At 37.2% G+C, this 19,854-nt stretch overlaps 1 protein-coding gene across 1 annotated transcript; it reads left to right on the forward strand.

Annotated features, from left to right (window-relative positions):
• Window positions 1-373: 373 nt before the first annotated feature.
• On the forward strand, window positions 374-19,615 carry LOC132167399 (butanoate--CoA ligase AAE1-like). Its single transcript, XM_059578362.2, has 3 exons — window positions 374-598; window positions 17,283-17,915; window positions 18,747-19,615. The coding sequence occupies exons 1-3, from the start codon at window positions 401-403 to the stop codon at window positions 19,575-19,577; spliced, it is 1,662 nt and encodes a 553-aa protein (XP_059434345.2). The 5' UTR covers window positions 374-400; the 3' UTR covers window positions 19,578-19,615.
• Window positions 19,616-19,854: the final 239 nt, after the last annotated feature.

The following is a 19,854-nucleotide window of genomic DNA, read 5'->3' on the forward strand; positions in this document are numbered from 1 at the left end:
AAAATAAAAAGTTAGAAAGTTAATGTTAAAATATTACTTGTCTTCAATCTCCAGAAAAAAAAAATATTAAAAAATTAGGGACATTGCTGATGAAACCCATAAAGCACTTCCGTCCTCATCTCAATCTCATATAGAAAACAAATATGTTTCTTTTTATTTTTATATTTTCTTTGTGGCCTGACTCAGAATTCATTCCAATCCTCATTCATTCTCTCTCTCTCTCTCTCCCTCTCTCTTTCTCTCTCTCTCTCTCTCTCGCTCTCTCTCTCTCTCTCGCTCTCTCTCTCTCTCTCTCTCTCTCTCTCTCTCTCTCTATATATATATATATATATATGGGATTATCGATCACTTATTGGGAATCTTGTAGAAGAAGCTGGTTATTATACGTAAATCAAGAAGAATGGAGGGTCTTGTCCTGTGCTCTGCAAACTACATACCTTTGACACCTATAAGCTTCTTAGAGCGAGCAGCCACCATCTATGGTGATAAGGTTTCCATGGTTTATGGTGCTTGGAAAACTTCATGGAAAGAAACACATGAAAGATGCATCAAGCTTGCTTCTACTTTGGTCCACTTGGGGATCTCTCCTGGTGATATTGTGAGTTTTTGGCTTCAATTTTGATACACATATATAAATACTACGTACTTTCTTTTTTTTTCCTGATTAATTCTTATGGCTTTTAAGATGTTCTTTAATTTGTAGAGCTAAAATAAATAAAATTACATATGATTAATTATCTAATTTTTCATTATCTTGATTTTGTTTCAATTATAATGTGAATTAATACTATCAGAAATTAAATAGATATTCCTAGTAGAAATGAGAATTCTAGAAACGGATGGATATAATTATAATTAGGGCATAAGTATTTGTGTAAAGTTGGATAATGATCAGTGGGACTAATTAATGTGCATGCACATGATTTATTGCTTTCGTAGGATTGCCATATGATCAAGAGCAAGAAAGACTCAATTTTCATAATAAAATTAAGTGTAAAATACACTAACATCCCATATAGTTTCATACTTGGAACGGATTCGTTAATAATTATATTATATGGGAAGTGATTAAAAAAATAGAAAAACTTCACCCTGGCCTTTTGGATGAAAGTTGACAACGCATGCATGTATTTAGGAGTTGTAGGTTTAAAATCATTCATTTAATTCAAATTAAATTTGTATGAAATTCTATTGAGTTAATTAAATATACCTTAAATTATATATGTTCGTTAAGTTTGTATCTCCCAAGAAGATCTTGTGTTCCAATGAGAATTGCCTTGTAGAAATTGGACAAATATTTCACAATTTAAAATTTAATTTTTCTCTCCATTTTCGTCAATGAAAAATTAGAAAATGGGTGCCACGCACAGCCATACCATGCATGATGCATGCATTACTTTTTGACCAGTTTCCTTCTCTTTTTTTCTTGATCTTTGTACAAGTACAATAGAATATTGACCTTTTTCGAAAAGCCTTTCGGTCCTCTTTTGTGGAAAGTACTTTTTACTTATATTTCTTTTAATCACTTGTGGTATTGTGGTCCTAAGATTCAGCCCCCATAGACAGGAATCTTACTTACGTCTACATATCTTGTCTGTTTGGTACTGGACATGGCTTCATCAAGAACAGTGCCACCGTAGTGACCCAATTCCCTTGATCCGTATATTTTAGCTTCTACCACCTAACAAACATTGCATTAAATAATCAAATGATTCGGAATCTTTGCTGGTTTTGATATATTTTTTCTAGGGGCACAACCTTGGGGTTTGATAGGTCTTGTTGTTGTGTTGTATTGTATTGTTATTGCTGTTGTGTTGGACGATAGTCTACTTCTGCGTACGTAAGAGTGCACCTACTTACAAAATGTTGAAAATTTTAGTCAATGACGCAACCTAACTCAAACTCAACCTAAACCAATTGATTATGACACTAACCAAAGCAATACACAAAACAACACCCCTTATTCTTAGCTTATCCCAATCTTTTTACTTACAAAATGTTGAAAATTTTAGTCAATGACGCAACCTAACTCAAACTCAACCTAAACCAATTGATTATGACACTAACCAAAGCAATACACAAAACAACACCCCTTATTCTTAGCTTATCCCAATCTTTTTACTTACAAAATGTTGAAAATTTTAGTCAATGACGCAACCTACCTCAAACTCAACCTAAACCAATTGATTATGACACTAACCAAAGCAATACACAAAACAACACCCCTTATTCTTAGCTTATCCCAATCCTTTGAAACCCCTTTTTTTCTTTTTCTTTTTCTTTTTCTTTTTTCTAACTGATTGGGAAATTAAAAGGGTTACAAGGAATGATCATTACCATTCTTGATCCAAAAGGAATAAAGAATGGGGGATCCTAAGAAAAAACAAATAAAAATTGAAAAATGGGTGGGGCTCCCCAATAATAGACCCAATACAAACACTACAATGCAAAAATAAGAACAAATAGTAGGAAATGAGACAGACAAGTGTCCTGATCATCTCTAATTGGCCGTATAAAGCAATAACATAAGCAAAATGGGCACATATTCAAGTGAACCTATTTCAACCCCTATTCGGAAACTGGGACAACCACCGAAAGAAGGCTGAAGCAATAGATGCACTATTAGAGTCCGATGTAGGGACTGTAGAAAAGAGAAAAACCAACACAGATCCAGTTACAAAAGTCTCTGTGGAAAGATCAAACCTCTGAAAAGTTGGGAGATAGTAACCCAAACAACACAAAAGGAGCAAATGACAAGAAAAGCTGCAAAACACTAGGAAATAAAAATACAAGGAAAGTGATATTTTTGGATTAGGCTTCTTGTTTAGTTGCCTCCCATCAATTGTCCTCATGGTCGAGCTCAGGATATTACTGGTGTAGGAATTCGACCTCCTTCCTTGAGGCGTCTTCAGGTGGTAAATTCTTCCAGTGAACTAATGCCTCTATGACATATTTTATTCCTTGCTTGATCCATCTATAATCTCGAATGGAGAGGGGTTTGTTGTGCAAAAAATATCGCAATTGAGATAAATAAGGCTAGACAATCACACACAACATAACATCAAGATTTTAAATGGTTTCCTCAATGTGAGGTACATTCACTATAAAAAAAAAATAAAAAAAAAAAAAAAAGCTGTAAAAAAATAGTAGAAAAAAAATCACTCAAAACCCAAAGCTTCAATGCACTTAAATCTCACATTAAAAGAAAACAAAAGAAAAAAAATGCAAAATCTTCTTTTGATGGGATAAGATGGTGGCTGGTCTCTCTATTTTTCTCTCACTGTCACATGACTTCTATTTCTCACTCTTAAGGCTTCTTCAAAAGCCTGCATGATACCCACAAGAAGATAGAAAAAAAAAACTCCCTGTTCTTCCTCTCTAGCACCGGCTCTACAAAAGCCAAAATACCAAGAGGTGCAGCACTCTCATTTTCTTGAAACACAAATGCTAAATGTGCCATTATATATAGGAGACCAAGTCGGCTAGAAGTTCTCCTACTACTACACGTTCAATTGGTGAAAGACTCCCAAAGTAGAAAGCAGAAATAAAACCAGCAGGCCCCACACGAAACTTACCCGTCAAGGCACCCACGTCAACAATCTCCACCTTAACTTGAAGCCATCAAGTCTAACAATACGAATTTCCTCTAGATGCCTCCGCCAAAGTCCTTAAGGGCAATCAAAATCCACAAGTGCCACTCAAGTCCAGGCATCTCTTGAACTTGAGGGTAGCATTTGGTTTAGACAAAACAACATGCTTCTCTGCCAGTCCTCTCGGACACAAAGCTTTCTCTACTGACTCTTTCTTCCTATAAACCCATTTGCACCCTTTAGCCTTCTTTTTCTTGGGCAATTTTACCAACTCCCAAGTTTTACCTTTCTATGGTGACTCTACCTCTTTTGGCATGCCATCGTGAATAGACAATGAGTCTCCACTACTAGTTATCAAAACAAAGGAAACCATGTCTTCAAAGTCATACATCTATAGTGCTTTCTGATTACGTTTCTCTTGGCCACTTGCTAAAGAATATGGGTCTTCTTAGTGTTGTGCGCCTCTTAAAGATTCTTCATCATCACATTCATTCGTGAGTGAACGTTGGTCATCAAGCTCCACCTTCATGACTATTTTCTCTTTTTGGCTATCAGCTGCTGCTTCATCCTCACCCTTCATTAACGTATAGGCCCCATCAAACACCATACCATGCCTCTGCTGACAATTTTCTTCTTTGTGACTAGATCTTATAGCCTATAGCCCTTAACACCAGATTCTAAACCCAAAGATATACATTTTCTTGACTTTGAATCTAATTCCGACTACTCTCCACTTTGCACATGAATGTATATTAGACAATCAAATATTCTCAACACATAATAATAACCTGTTTACTTTACCATACTTTCTTTAAAACCTTGAAATCAATTATTGCTAATGGAGATCGGTTGGTAATGAAGCACGCAAAATTAATTGCCTCAGTTAGGAAACTCTTAGGCAATCTTCCATTCAACCTCATGCATTTCGCCTTTTCCAGCAATGTTTTGTTCATCCTTTCAGCAACTCTGTTTTGCTATGAAGTCCCTTTAACTGTGAAGTGACGAGTATTACCTTTTGTTTTGCAGAATCCCAAGAATGTAATGTTTATGTACTCTAATCCATTGTCATATCTTAGATATTCTAGTCTTCTTCTGCCTGCACCTTCTATTACTTGAAGATAATGAAAACCTGACTTGTGCTTCATAAAGTAAATCCAGACCTTTCTTGAAAAATCATCAATAAAACTAACAAAATAATATGCACCTTCGTTTGAAAAGAGCGCTACTAGTCTCCAAACATCGAAGTGAACATAGTTGAGAAAACCTTTTCTTGTATAAGATGCCACCTTAAAGCTGGCACTTTGTTGCTTCTCATACACACAGTACTTACAAAAACCCAATTTACATAACTTCACACATTTCAACAAATTCTTCTTATGAAGCTCAAACATATTGCGCTTGCCTCAATGACCAAGTTGCATATGCCACAAAACTGTATTATCATTTGTTGGTTTTGCTGAAGTAGATCCCGCAACTTCCACCTATAACTGTGTTCTCGAGTAACTTATAGAAATTGTCAATTTTCTTACCCTTGATTATCACTAAAGTACCTTATTTTCATAACTTCATCTTTAGCTGAATAACCATAGCTTAAAGAATTCAATGTGCTTAATGAAATCAATTTTTTCTTAAGATCTGGAATATATCTGACATTAATGAATATCCTTACAACCTCATCAAACATTCTGACTTTAATAGTACATAATTCAATGGCCTTACACATAGCATCATTACCTTTTAGCATTGTACCCGCATTAGAGGATTTAAATGTGTCGAACTACTACCTATTTGGATACATATGATACGAACAAGCAGAATCCAAAACCCAAGAGTCTATGAGAAAATTTGTATATGAGGAAATTGAAAGAACATATGTACTAACTTCATTGCCATCGAACTCGTCATTAGCCACACTAATTGAATTTCCGAAACCTTTCTAATTTCTTTTATCTTTTAGGTCTTGTTTCATTAACCTACAAAATCTACAGTAGTGCCCTTTCTTGTGACAATAATAGCACTTTACTTCTTTTGCATCTAACTTCTTTACCATGTGCCCATCGTGACTTAGACCGAGACTGCTTACCTTTGTCATTCTTCCCCTTAAACTTATCTTTTTCACGATTTGGCTCGAACCATGCCATAAGCCCATCAGCCTAATCATTAACAGGCTTCCTCTGCATTTCATTTTACAAGAGTGATCTAGTCACCTTTTCAAACGCAGGAGTCTTTTTCTCATACTTCAATGTCTTAACCAGGTGATTATAAGAAAGGGGAAGCGATGCCAACAAAAGTATCAATTTATCTTCTTCTTCAATCTTCACTCGAAAATTCAACAACTATGTATTTAACATGTTAAATTTGTTAAGGTGCTTCAACAACTTTGCATTTTCCTCCATCTGTAAGCCATATAACTACTTCTTCACGTACAACTTATTTGTCAAATTCTTCGCCATATACAAACTATCCAATTTCTGCCAAATTAACTTTGCTTTTTCCTCATCAATCACATTGCGCATACTTAATCTAACAAATTAAGATGGATCGCACTAGCAGCCTTCACATCCATCTCTTCCCAATCATCATTGTTCATCTTCTCAGATTTCTTTGCCTTTCTTAAAAACGTCTTGTAAACTCCTTGCTGAATCAACAAATCCTTCATCCTTCTCTGCGAAAGAGAGAAATTGTTCTTCCTATTGATCATTTCCATTGCATACTTGGTACTCACCATATTTATTGTCAATCTGAGTCCTGAACCTTAGCTATAATACCATTTGTTGGGCAAAAAATACCACAATTGCGATAAATAAGACAAGACAATTACACACAAAATAGCACCAAGATGTAAATGGTTTCCTTAATGTGAAATACATTCACTAGTGGAGTCGATCATGAAGAAATTCATTATGAAAGATGTAATACAAAAATAGTAGAGAGAAAATCACTTAGAACCCAAAGCCTCAATACACCTAAATCTCACTAGCACACAATAAAAATTCTTCCCCGAAAGAAAATACAAAAAACAAGAATACAAACACTTCTTTTGCTATCTTTTGCTAGGACAAGATGGTTGCTCGTCTTGCTATAAAACAACTCCATGCTCTTCTTCTCTAGTGCCGGCTTAACAAAACCCAACATACCAAGAGGTGCAGCACTCTCATCATCTTGAAACACGAAGGCGGAATGTGCCTTTACATATCAGACTCCAGGTCGGTTAGAATTTCTCCTAGCCAAAGAAGAAGTAAATTTGGGGAGCCCCATATAAAAGTTCATGCGTCAAGGCACCCACATCAACAGGGTTGAAGTTGTGGAATGTGATTGTCAAAGATGGGTGGTAGCTCAGTGGAAACCAATTCTTTCTTGAGTATGGAAATATGAAACACTTGATGAACCTTTGTGTGCTTAAGTAGGCCAATCTATAAATTACTGCTCCAATTTCCTCAAAACTCTAGAAAATCCTAAACACCGACTGGCTAATTTATGGTGAGCTCGACAAAAAGTGTTGCTTTGTTTGTATGGCTGGAGTTTCAAATAGACCCAATCACCAATCTCTAGATCACATACTCGGCAACCCTTATATGCATGTTGCTTCATACGATTCTTGACTTTCTGCAAATTCTCTTTCAGTGGTCATAGTAATTCATCTCATTCTTGTAATTTTTTATCTACTTCTTCCACAACAGAAGCGTCCATCAAATAGTTGGTGAGATTTGGGAGTGCTCTCACATAGAGTGCTTGGAACAGGGTGGTGTCGATGGGTTGATGGAAAGTGGTATTGTACCAGTATTCTACCCAATGTAGGTATTGCTTCCATTTCTTTAGGTTTTCGTTGTTAGGGCACGTGAGGTACTATTCGGTCTTCCAACTGATTACATTTGCCACCTTATTCAAAACTCCATACTTATGCTTGATTAGAAAGGAAAACGGTTGTACATATGCCACCCACCTAGCATGCCTCAACGAAAGCTTGTCTTGACTATTCAGGTGCTTCAATGCTTCATGATCCAAATATAAGATGAACTCATTATAGACCAAGTATGAACTCCAATGCTTAAAAGCCTGCACCAATGCATACAACTCCACATCATAGGTGTTATAGTTAAACTTTTAACGACTCAACTTCTCACTGAAATACGCCACTAGCTTCCCACCCTAGGCTGAACATCGCACCAATGCCAACCTTTAATGTGTCACAATGCAATTCAAAAGGTTGTGAAAAATCTGGTAACACAAGCAACAGAGTTGTAGTAAGCTTCTTCTTGATGACTTCAAATGCGGCAATTGCTCAATCACTCCATGAAAACCTTCTAGTTTTCATGCACTATGTGATTGGTACCATAATTGTGCTAAAATTGTAGATAAAGTACCGATAGAATGACGTCAATCTATGAAAACTCAAAATGGTGCTTTGCCATGGCCACTAATTTTGGCACACTACCCTGTATATGCACTTGGGTTTTGGTCCCTCCTAATCTAGCATTCAATGTGGTCAGTTGTAAATGGGCATTTTAAGTTAAACGAAAGGTGAAGGCACAGTCAATCGACACAAGGCTCGATTGGTCACTATAGGGTTCCACCAACAGCCCGATTATTTCACTGATGCCTATAGTCTAGTGGTGAATCCTATAGCAATACACACTGTTATTCTTGGCCATTTCTGCTAGTTGGCCTATACGTCAAATTGACATACAGAACATAGTTCTTCCTAGATTACTCACTAAGAATTTTTATATGACATCTCTTAACTTTGTGCACTCTTCATTTCTTCACCATGTCTGCAAGCTACAAAGAGCTTAGTTTCAGTGGACATGGTTTTCTTGCCTGGGTGCTCTTTTCTTGGTTCCAAGTCTAATTCATCCTTATTTATTCACCTTCTTGCCTCCTCACGAATATGTTTCTTGATATATGTTAATGATATTCATATGACTGGTTCTGACTTTCGAGAAATTTCTCAACTACTTCCCCATAAAAGGAATGAGGGAAAGAATCAACGAGGAATTCATAACAAAAAATTGTGATGACGCTTGGTTCTGAGAGTTCTCTAGAGGCATGGTAATGAGAATAAGTATTAGCGTAGGTTGTGGTGGGATGGTAATCAGAGTAGATCGACAGCCAAGTAGAGCCTCTAGAGGTATTTGATCTTGACGAAACAATAAATCCATGAGAAGTTCGATAAGTTTAGTAGATTAGGTTTATATATTTTTTTTATTTTATTTATAGGTCAAGTGAAGAGAGGTTCAAAAAAGATACATATATTAAACATGTAACTTGATTGTTTTTTAATTATATACGGACAGACACATACATTAAAATCGGTATTTTTCGTTGACGCCAAGTTTGTTGAGAAATACATGGGACACTTGAATTATTTCTTGGTGGTCGAGGCTTTGTTGATTGATAGAGGGATGATTCTATTTCAGTAGCAGTGTATTCTTAATAATTTATAGCATACAATTATGGATCATGCTAAACTAGTATCTTCCCCTGTATATGGTCATTGCTCATAATTACCACAGTTCGTTGATGATTCATTTCACGACCCCATGCTGTACCGCAACATGGTTGGCACCCACCAATATATGTCAATTACAAGGCCTGACATCGCTTTTATTGTGAAGCGTGTCTGTCAATTTAAGCATAGATCCAGTGATCTCTATTGGGCTATTGTGAAACGTATATTACGCTATCTCAAACACACTATCTCTTTTGGACTTTATATACGATGCTGCAACTTTATTCAACTACAGGGCTTCTCTAATGCTAACTGGGCAAAATGCCCAGATGATCACTGCTCTATAAGTGGCTACTATGTGTTGCTTAGTTCCAATCTTCTTTTCCTAAAGCTATCGAAAGTAGTCTAATATTTTTGGTTCAAGCACGGAAGCTGAATATCAAATTCTCTCCAATACTCCTATTGAATTGATTTGGCATCATTCCTTGCTTCATGAACTTAGTGTCTTCTTACCTCGTCGCCCTATAATACTTCATTGTGACTCAGCGTTTCATGTTTGCACAAAGCATATTGAAAAATCGACTCTCATTTTGTCCAGAATAAGTAGATTCCAAAGCTCTTGTAGTGTGTTTTTTTTTTTTTTTATCTAGTAAGGATCAAATAGATGACATTTTCACCAAGCCACTACTCTCTCAACGCTTTTCCTCTCTTCGTTTCAATCTTAACATTCAGCCCTTACCATTTAGCTTGAGGGGGCATCTTAGGACACCAAGTCAAGATACATTGCATCAAGCTAATTAACCAATTACTAGTGTGTGGCATGGATAACGATAAGGCTATAGCTCAACAACAACATAATCCAAGTAAGGATAAACAACTTATATACCAAAACACAGACAAACAGCTTAACTGAAACACTAAGGCCTCGTTTGGCACACGAATGACTATTCCTTTAGGAAATGAATCACTATTACTGGAATGAGAGAAGATGGAATGGAATAACTAATCATATACCTTAGATTGGTGACAACAAATTTGCTTTCATTGAAATTGTACCAAAATTACTAAAATACCCCAAATATATATAATAAAGTAATAATTGTCAATTGTACTAAATACCTTCCAAAGGAGTAGAATCAGATTGAGAAAAACCAAGCTCAGTCAAAAGCCCACGAAGCCATACAATCTTAGAACAAGCAGTAGACATTGCCAGGTATTCGAATTCAGTAGATGATTTAGAAACGCGAGCTTGTTTCTTACTCTTCCAAGAAATCAAAGAATCACCAAGAAACATACACAAACCCGAGACAGACCGCCGAGTATCAAGACATCCAGCCCAATCCGCATCACTGTAAGCAACAAGGCGAAAAGAAGAGCCGGTTGGAAAGAACAACCCATGGCTAGGTGACCCCCAAAGATATCGAATGATACAATGAACAGCAGCTAAATGAAGATGGCGTGGAGTTTGCATAAACTGGCTAACTTGCTAGACAGTGAAGGAAATATCAGGCCGAGTAATAGTCAAATAGTTCGAGCTGCATACCAACTGTCGGAACACAGTAGGATCAAAAAGAAGATCACCCTCCTCACTTCGATATTTAACATTAACCTCCATAGAAGTATCCACCGAAGAAGAATCCTGAAGACCAGCCAGGCTAATCAAGTCCTGGGTATATTTGTGTTGATTTAAGACTATACCTGAAGAATTAGTGTGCACCTCCTACCACAAAAAATACGTAAAAAGACCAAGGTCTTTCATATGAAAAGAAGCCTAAAGATTCCACTGGAGATGGGCAATCAAACTGGAGTCAATGCCAATAATGACAATATCATCCACATACGCAAGTAAAAGAACGAGACCAGTCGAAGTCTTGCAAAGGAACAAAGATGAGTCATATTGGCTTTGGACAAAGGAGAAGTGAAGCAGAGTACACCTGAATTTTTCAAACCATACCCGGGGAGCCTGTTTTAAGCTATAGAGAGACCGCTTTAACTTACATACAGCAGCAGATGGAGAAGAAAACAAACCTGGAGGAGGAGTCATGTAAATATCCTCTTTGAGATCACCATGAAGAAAAGCATTTTTGACATCCATCTGGTGAAGTGGCATGGGAGGCGGCAATAGAAATAATGGTACGCACTGTGGTCATCTTCACCACCGGAGCAAATGTCTCCTCATAGTCCACCCTATATTTTTGCTTGTTCCCCAGAGCAACTAATCGTGCCTTATACCGATCCAAAGTCTCATTAGAGCGAAGCTTAATCGAGTAAACTCATTTACAACTGATGGCTTTAACATTAGAGGGGCAAGGAACCACGTCCCATGTATGACTGTCCTAAAGAGCCCGAAGTTCCTCATCCATCGCTTTCCGCCAACATTCATATTTAACAACTTTAGAAAAGCATGTAGGGATGGAAATAAAAGACAAAGTAGTATTAAAAGAAGTGTGGAAAAAACCATACCGATCAAGAGGACGTGATACTTGGGCAGATCGTCGAGGACCAGCTTATGAACTATCTTAGATGGCGGGTCAATCTAAAGAGAAGTTGTCAAAACAGTTTCAAATGAAGGGTCAGTCTCGGGAAGGGGCAAAGTCGATAGACGTCGAGTATACACAATTCTAGGTTTGAATCGTTTAGGCAGAGAAGGCAATTCATCAAAACAAGGTAGAATACTAATCTCAAGCAATGACTCAACATTTGTAGAAAAAAAAACATTGATTCTCAAAGAAAACAGCATTATGAGATGTACGAAATTTGTTAAAACAAGGATCATAGCAAACATAACCTTTCTAAGAAATACTCTAACCCATAAAGGCACATTTAACAGACTGAGTAGAAAGTTTATGACGTTCATGAAGAGGTAAATTAACAAAACAAACACACCCAAAAGTATGCAAATTAAGATAGCTAGGATGCTGATTATGCAATCAATAATAAGGAGAATCAAAATTCAAGACCTAAGAGAGCAGTCTATTAATTAAGTAAATTGCAGTAGATAATGCATCAACCCAGAATATAGGAGGAACAGAGGACTCAAGCAATAAGGTGCGAATAACATCCAAGAGATGTCGGTTCTTTCGTTCTGCCACCCCATTTTGCTGGGGAGTATAAGGACAAGAACGCTGAGAGACAATTCATTTATGGTGTCAGAAATCATGAAACTCGTAGGACATGTATTCTCCACCAGAATCAGATCTCAAAATCTTAATACCTGTAGAAAATTGGTTCTCAATATATGCTACAAAGGTCTGAAAAATAGACAGGACCTCAGATTTGGCCCGAAGAAAATAGACCCAAGTATACCGACTGAAATCATCTATGAATGTCACAAAATAATTATATCGAGCATGAGAAATTACAGGAGAAATGCCCCATACATCACTATGCACAATATCAAAGCATTTTGCAGCACGACTACCATGAGAAGAAAACGAAAGAGTCTTACTCTTACCAAGTTTGCATTCAGAACAGTCAAATGACAAATTTTTAGAAACACGTTCTTTATTGCCTAACAAACCAGAATTTAACATATGAGACAGAATAACAGAGTTCGGATGACCCAAACGTTTGTGCCATACTTCATTCGGAGTGTTAACTGCCATACAAGCCAAAGATAAACAACTAGGAATTGAAAAGTGCAATGGAAATAATCTGCCAAATTTAGGCCCCTTCGCGAGCATCTTCCCCGACACCTGATCCTGCACAAGACAACCATCACGAGAGAAATAGACATCACAGTTTTTTTTCAACTAACTAGCTAACTGAAATAAGACTATTAGAAAGTCCAGGAGATACATAAACTTCTCTAAATGAAGGATTGATATCTCCTACATCATTAATAGCTAAATGACTCCCATTAGCTACTTGAATATGGGATGAACCATGATGTGGACGAACATTGCAAAGAGTATCAAACGATCTGGTCATATGATTGGATGCAGCAAAATCAATAAGCTCAGACTTTGACGAAATAGTACCATTACCTTGGAGCCCTAAGGTAGAAAAGGCTGACATAATCATCTGATGAACCATTTCAGGAGTAAGCACAGCTGATCAAGTCGTAGAAGAAGAAGCTGAGGACATCACTGGAGCAAAAGAGGTATTCACTACAGCCTGATAGGCAGTAGCTGGACGATTCTGGGGCCGAGTGGGACATTCTTTGATAAAGTGGCCCTATTTCTTACAGTAGTTGCAAGATTTCTTTGCACAATTGGTGGCAATATGACCATACTCCTTGCAACTAAAACATTGGACCTTGCGCATATCCTTACCCTTCCCTTTCCCATAGGCAGCATAGGCTACTAGATTCGGGTTGGAATCTTGCTGAAACATAACCTGTGTGAGAAGACGCTGCTCCTCGCGAAGTAATTCTCCAAAACAAACATCCAAAGATGGAGAAGGATCCCGGTTCATTAAATTTGAGCGAGTAACCTCAAATTAAGAACGCAATTTCATCAAGAATTGATCTCTCTTGTTCTGCTCATGAACAGCCTGAACAACAGAGAGAGATGCAACAGGTACCTTCGTATAAACCATATCAGAAAATTCTCCCCACAAATTCTGAAAGCCAGAAAATACTCCCGAATGGATAGATTGCCTTGAGTGTAACTAACAATCTCATATTCCAACTGAAAATGGTGTGCAATATTGTCCTAATGATAAACCTTCAGCAAGTACTCCCACATAGTCTTTGCAGTCTTATAGTGCCTTAGATTGAGCACAATAAGAGGATCAACAGACCCTAAGATCCAGGACATCACACGTGCATCATTGACCTTCCACTTAGCCAACTCCTTAGTTTCCGTAGGAGCTGGATCACTACCGTCAATATGGCCCCACAACTCTTTTCCCGTAACAAACAATTGAAACTGGAATTCCCAAGCAGAATAATTTTTCCAGTAAAAAGGATCCCAAAAGTCTCGCTAGAAGACATGATGAAATCAAAAATAGAATCAGAAATTATAAAACCTGATAAAGGAGTAACATGCCCACCAGATCTGTTGGATAGCAAGCCCAAGCCCACCAAACAGCACCCAAGAAGCCCACAGCCACCAAACAGCAACCAAATCCTTTGAACAGCAAGCCTAAGCCCACCAAACAGCACCCAAGAGCCCACACAGTTACCAATCAACAACCCAAACCAAACAGCACCCAAACCAAACAACACCCAAACCAAATAGTGCCCAAACCAGCACCCAAACCAGTCAGCAACTCAAACAGAAATCGCCTACAACATCAAATAGCCGATAGAAATCACCGATAGCCCAAATCACTGGGAACACCACGCCGACCACACTCACGTCACTAAATCCTCCAGAAATTGCCGAGAACACCATGCCGACATTACCAAATCCTCCATAAATTGCCGAGAACACAACCCCGACACCACAGACTTCACAGACCTCCAAAGAGTCTGCCGATAGCCACTAATCACCACAAAAGGAGTAGTTTCCGGTAAAAAATTCCCTACCCTTAATAGAAACTACCGCTACCCTCAACAGAAACTGTCGAATAGCAGTTTAGAGCCCACTAGAATTATCGACAATTTCCCCTGAAGTTATCGACAGCCCAAGAGACCAACCGCACAGTCCCGACCCAACTCAGAAAACTCAAATTACAACCCTAATTTAGATGATTTTGGCTTTAATACCATGTCAATTATACTGAATATCTCTCAAAGTGAGGGTTGCTCATATTATATAGGAATTGTATAGCTAATTACAGGTTGTATCTCAGCGATTACAACAATTTGGGAGAACAAATAAGGTAACTAAAATCCACCTATTAATACTATAGCTATAATACAAAAACATACCATAACTAGAGAAACTAATTATGGCTATATATATATATATATATATATATATATATATATATTTTAAAAAAAAAAAAAAAAGCTAAAAAAATTGCTTTGAACATGGTTTTATATCTATATTTTTGGTGTTCATTCTTTGATTTAATTAGTAGAGCCTTTGCGAATAGACATGAGAGACTTTGTTCATCTATGTTAAAAAGCAATACATTTTAGTGTAGATTTGTGTTCTACTTCTAGTTTTAACTTATAAATTAGGGAAAATTATACTTTACCTCCCCAAAGTTTGGGGCAATTTTCAATTCAACATCCAATGTTCCAATTTTTGCAATGCACCCCCCAAAACTTTCAAAATTTTTGCAATTCGACCAATCCGTCAGTCAAAGCCGTTTTGACTGATGGAACAGTGATCACTGTTGGCATTTTGTTCCCCAAAATGCCCCCCATCCCAAGTTACTTGCAGCAGGTGGCTTGTTTGGTGGGTTCTCCCTGAAGTTGGTAGGTGAGGATGCTTCTTTCTTCCTGGTGGCTCTGGTTTCGTGTTTGGAGGTGGTTCTCAACTGCAATCCTCTTTCCGGTGACGATGTAAGCAGCATGTAGAGGCTTGTTAGTTACGACCTCTCTCCATGGTTGACGCGGGTAGCAGGGGTTCTGTTCGAGGGGTATGAAGAGGCTATTTTTTATTGAGGCCAAGTCTTTCTTCTTCTCGGTGAAGGTAGGTGAGGCGTTGGTTAGATTGGGAGAAAAAAGGAAGGGTTTTGCTGGTGTGGTGGCTCTGGGTCTTCAGTGTACAGTATGGCTGGTTGCAATGGTGGAGCAGCCTCATACCTTTGACACTACAGCAACAAGGTTGGTAGAAGGAATCCGACAAGAGGTCCATACTTCATGACTGCCAAGAATCACCCAAATTTGTTCGCACACCGCTGAATGATAAAAGCTTTATTCCCCACCCTAGAAGACTACACAAACACTTCGAGCTCTCTACTTAAAGCAAAGCCTCCATGGTGGCCAACAAACAACTCATAGTAGCTTTGCCAAGAAAGATTGAATGAATGGAACCCCTGCTTCTCTCAAAAACCAGCACAACGGCTTTGATGGGGGGGCATTTTGGAGAACAAAATGCCAACAATGATCACGTGCCAGTCACGTGATCGCTGTTTCGTTAGTCAAAACGGCTTTGACTGACGAATTGGTCGAATTGCAAAAATTTGAAAGTTTGGGGGTATATTGCAAAAATTGGAACATTGACGGTCGAACTAAAAATCGCCCCAAACTTTGGGGAGTAAAATGTAATTTTTCCTATAAATTAAAATTGTTATGGGTAATTACCTTTTCCCCCCATCAACTACAATGCATTGTCAATTTGCTCCCACGAATTGCCAACTTTACTGCCCGACCCTATCAGACTATCATTTTCTTCCCAAAACCCCCTTCTGTCAATCAAACTCGTTAAATTGGATGAAATATTCTCTTTTAAACGTTAAATTTCATTAAAAGACAAAAATACCCCCAAATAAAAAATTCAAACAAAAATATAAATATATAAAATATATAGATTAATTTAAAAAAAAAAAAAAAGTGACCATCAAGGTGACCCCGTATGGGTCATTTTTTTAAAAAAAAATATATATATGTATATATATATATATATATATATATATATATATATATAATAATGATAATAATAATTTTTTATTTATAAAGTTAGAGTATTTAGGTCATTTCAAAGTTTTTAACAAGTTTAACCGACGGAATGGAGGTTTTGGGAAGAAAATGGTAGTATGATAGGGCTGGGCAGTAAGTTTGGCAGTTCGCGGAAGGAAATTAACAATGCGTTGTAGTTGATAAGGGAAAAGGTAATTACCCCAAATTGTTATTGTTTGAATGTATTAGTTCAAGTTCTAAGGATTTCTTTTGTTTACTGTATATGTTTAGAAATTAAAAGTAATTTATTTTCCACATTTATTTTATTTTATTTTAGATTTTCATAAAAATAAAATAATAATAATGGGTCTTTTGGAAAACCAATCAATTCCTCAATGAATAGTTATTCCTCTCCCATTTTATGAGAATAAGTATTTATCTTCATAAGGAAATAGCTATTCTAAGGAATGGTACAAGAGGTCAAACAAAAGAATAGTTATTCCATAGGAATAGTCATTCTACTATAAGGGCCTATTCCGCATATATACCAGACCGATCATAATCTTGTAAGTTGTAACTTCTTGTTGTAGCCAAAACAACTTTGAATTCATAAGTACACTTGTAAATAGTGATAAAACTCCCCTCAAAAACTACATATAGAAGAGAGTGAGATTTTAATTTCCATCATCTGTGTTCTTTATCTTTTAGTGACAATCACTTCTATTAATTTAACAAAGTTCATTATAATCATGGCTGATATTCTTCACTTTTCTTCCATGAGCAGGTTACAGCTTTTGCGCCAAACATTCCAGCAGTCTATGAGCTGCATTTTGGCATTCCAATGGCCGGGGCAATTCTCTCTGCACTAAACACCAGATTGGATGCAACCATGCTAGCATTGTTATTGGAACAATTGGAGGCCAAAATCATTTTTGTATACCATGAGTTCATTGAAGTTGTTCACGAAGCACTAAACATTGTTTCCCAGAGAAGCAGAACATCATATTATGTTAGCAAGCCACCCCAACTTGTTGTAATAGCAGAGTTTGATCAAACACTTAAAAACACCCCAGCTGGTAGCCTGGATTACAATGGCCTTATTGCAATGGGAAAAGCAGATTTTGAGCCTATACGACCACACAATGAATGTGATCCTATTTCAGTGAATTACACTTCTGGCTCAACAGGAATTCCCAAAGGAGCAATATACAGCCACAGAGCTGCCTATCTGAATTCACTAGCAACAATCTTCCGCTGTGATATGAGACAAATGCCGGTGTTTCTATGGACCGTCGACATGTTTCGCTGCAACGGATGGTGCTTCGCTTGGGCAGTGGCGGCTCTTGGTGGCACCAATATCTTTCTTGGCACTGATCTCTCAGCAAAACTTATATTTAACGCAATTTTAACTCACAAGGTAACGAGAGATGAATTTAATCTTTTATTATATTCTAACATTCCCCATGCTCGTGAAATCGATCGGGGTTCATACTTAGAACTTCCGACTCTGACACCAAATAAGGCATCAGGAATTTTAAAAGATTAAGTTGATAAGAAACAATACATTTAATCATTTATTATATTCTAACATTCCCCATGCTCCTGAAGTTGATCGAGGTTTATACTTAGAACCTCTAACTCTGATACCAAATAAAACATCACTTATTCCAAAAGATTAAGCTGATAAAAAAAGATGCATTTAATCATTAATTATATTTGACATTCCCATGCTTGTGATGTTGAGGTTCATACTAATTAAAACTTATGGCATTGATACTAGATAGAGCATTACTTATTCCAAAAGATTAAGCTGATTAAAAAAGATAAATTTTAATAATTTATTATATATATTCTAACTTCTCCATGCTCGTGAAGTTGGGGTTCATATTTAGAACTTTGGGCTCTGATACCAAATAAAACATTATTTATTTCAAAAGACTAAGCTGATAAGAAAATATGCATTTAATCATATATTACATTCTAACATCCCCCATGCTAATGAAGTTGGGTTTCATACTTAGAACTCCCGGCTCTGCTACCAAGTAAAGTATTACTTATTCCAAAAAATTAAACTAATAAGAAAAGATATATTTAATTATTTATTAAATTCTGACATTCCCCATGCTCATGAAGTTGGGGTTCATACTTAGAACTTCTAGCTTTGATACCTGAAAAAGTACTACTTATTTCAAAAGATTAAGTTGATCATTAGAAGAAATGAATTTAATCATTTATTATATTCTAACAGGTAACTCACTTGTGTGGTGCACCCGCCATTTTGAAAATAATCGCGGATGCACCAACAAGTGACTGGTGGCCAATACCGTCCACGGTGGACATCATTGTTGCGGGCACATTACCGGCAGCCCAAGTCCTCAAGAAGGTTACCGAGCTAGGGTTTAACGTGAGCCATGGATATGGTATGACAGAGGCTCTTGGCCCAGCCATTGTTGAACCTTTGCAATACTCTTCAACCATCGATGAACAGACAAAAACAATAAAACGCCGTGAAGGGATCCACAACCTTATAATGGATGGCGTGGACGTAAAAGATCCCAACACCATGAAGAGCATAGCCTGTGACGGGAAAACAGTCGGCGAGGTGATGTTCAAGGGAAATACGATGATGTTGGGGTACCTTAAAAACACAAAAGCAACACAAGAAGCTTTCAAAGGTGGGTGGTATCGAACCGGGGATCTTGCAATAAGACACGTAGATGGTTGTATACAAATGAAAGATCGTGCGAAGGATATTATCAATTCTTCTGGGGGAGAAGTTATTAGCACGCTGGAGGTGGAGGCGGTGCTGCTTAGCCATCCGAAGGTGATGGAGGCTGCAGTTGTTGGGAGAGTGGGTGATGATAACGTGGGAGAGACGCCATGTGCGTTTGTGAAGTTGAAGGAGGAGGGTTGCAGTGCATGCATGGCGAAGGAGATTATTGAGTTTTGTGGAGATCGATTGCCAAATTATATGGTTCCTCATAGTGTTGTTTTTGGGGATTTGCCAATCAATTCAACTGGGAAGATACAGAAATTTGTTCTCAGGGAGAAGATCAACGCTATGGCTATAGCTAATTAACAATTGTTAATGCAGAAATGGCAGCTTAATTACGTTTATTGCTTGCTGATCATGTTTTTCTATTTATAATAATGAATAATTTGTATCTTGAGATGATGTTGAAGAGAAAAGTTTGGTTTTCTTTATTAAAAAAATAAATAAATAAATAAATAATCTTTAAAAATTAATTACATGAAATTTATTTAGTCAAAATAGAATTTGAGTTAAATTAGGACACTTAAAGAAATCGAAATCCCATGCAATTTAAACTAAATATGCTGCTAGTGCTAGGGCTTTA

The sequence above is a fragment of the Corylus avellana genome, chromosome 2 (assembly GCF_965113065.1).
Source record: "Corylus avellana chromosome 2, dhCorAvel1.hap1.2, whole genome shotgun sequence".
NCBI lineage: Eukaryota > Viridiplantae > Streptophyta > Magnoliopsida > Fagales > Betulaceae > Corylus > Corylus avellana.

Bases quoted from the DNA above. Each gene is read 5' to 3' on its own strand.
- LOC132167399 (XM_059578362.2), top strand. From the start codon at position 401: ATGGAGGGTCTTGTCCTGTGCTCTGCAAACTACATACCTTTGACACCT. The intron at 599-17,282 runs GTGAGTTTTTGG...TTCCATGAGCAG, and splicing joins GGATCTCTCCTGGTGATATT to GTTACAGCTTTTGCGCCAAA. The intron at 17,916-18,746 runs GTAACGAGAGAT...ATATTCTAACAG, and splicing joins ACGCAATTTTAACTCACAAG to GTAACTCACTTGTGTGGTGC.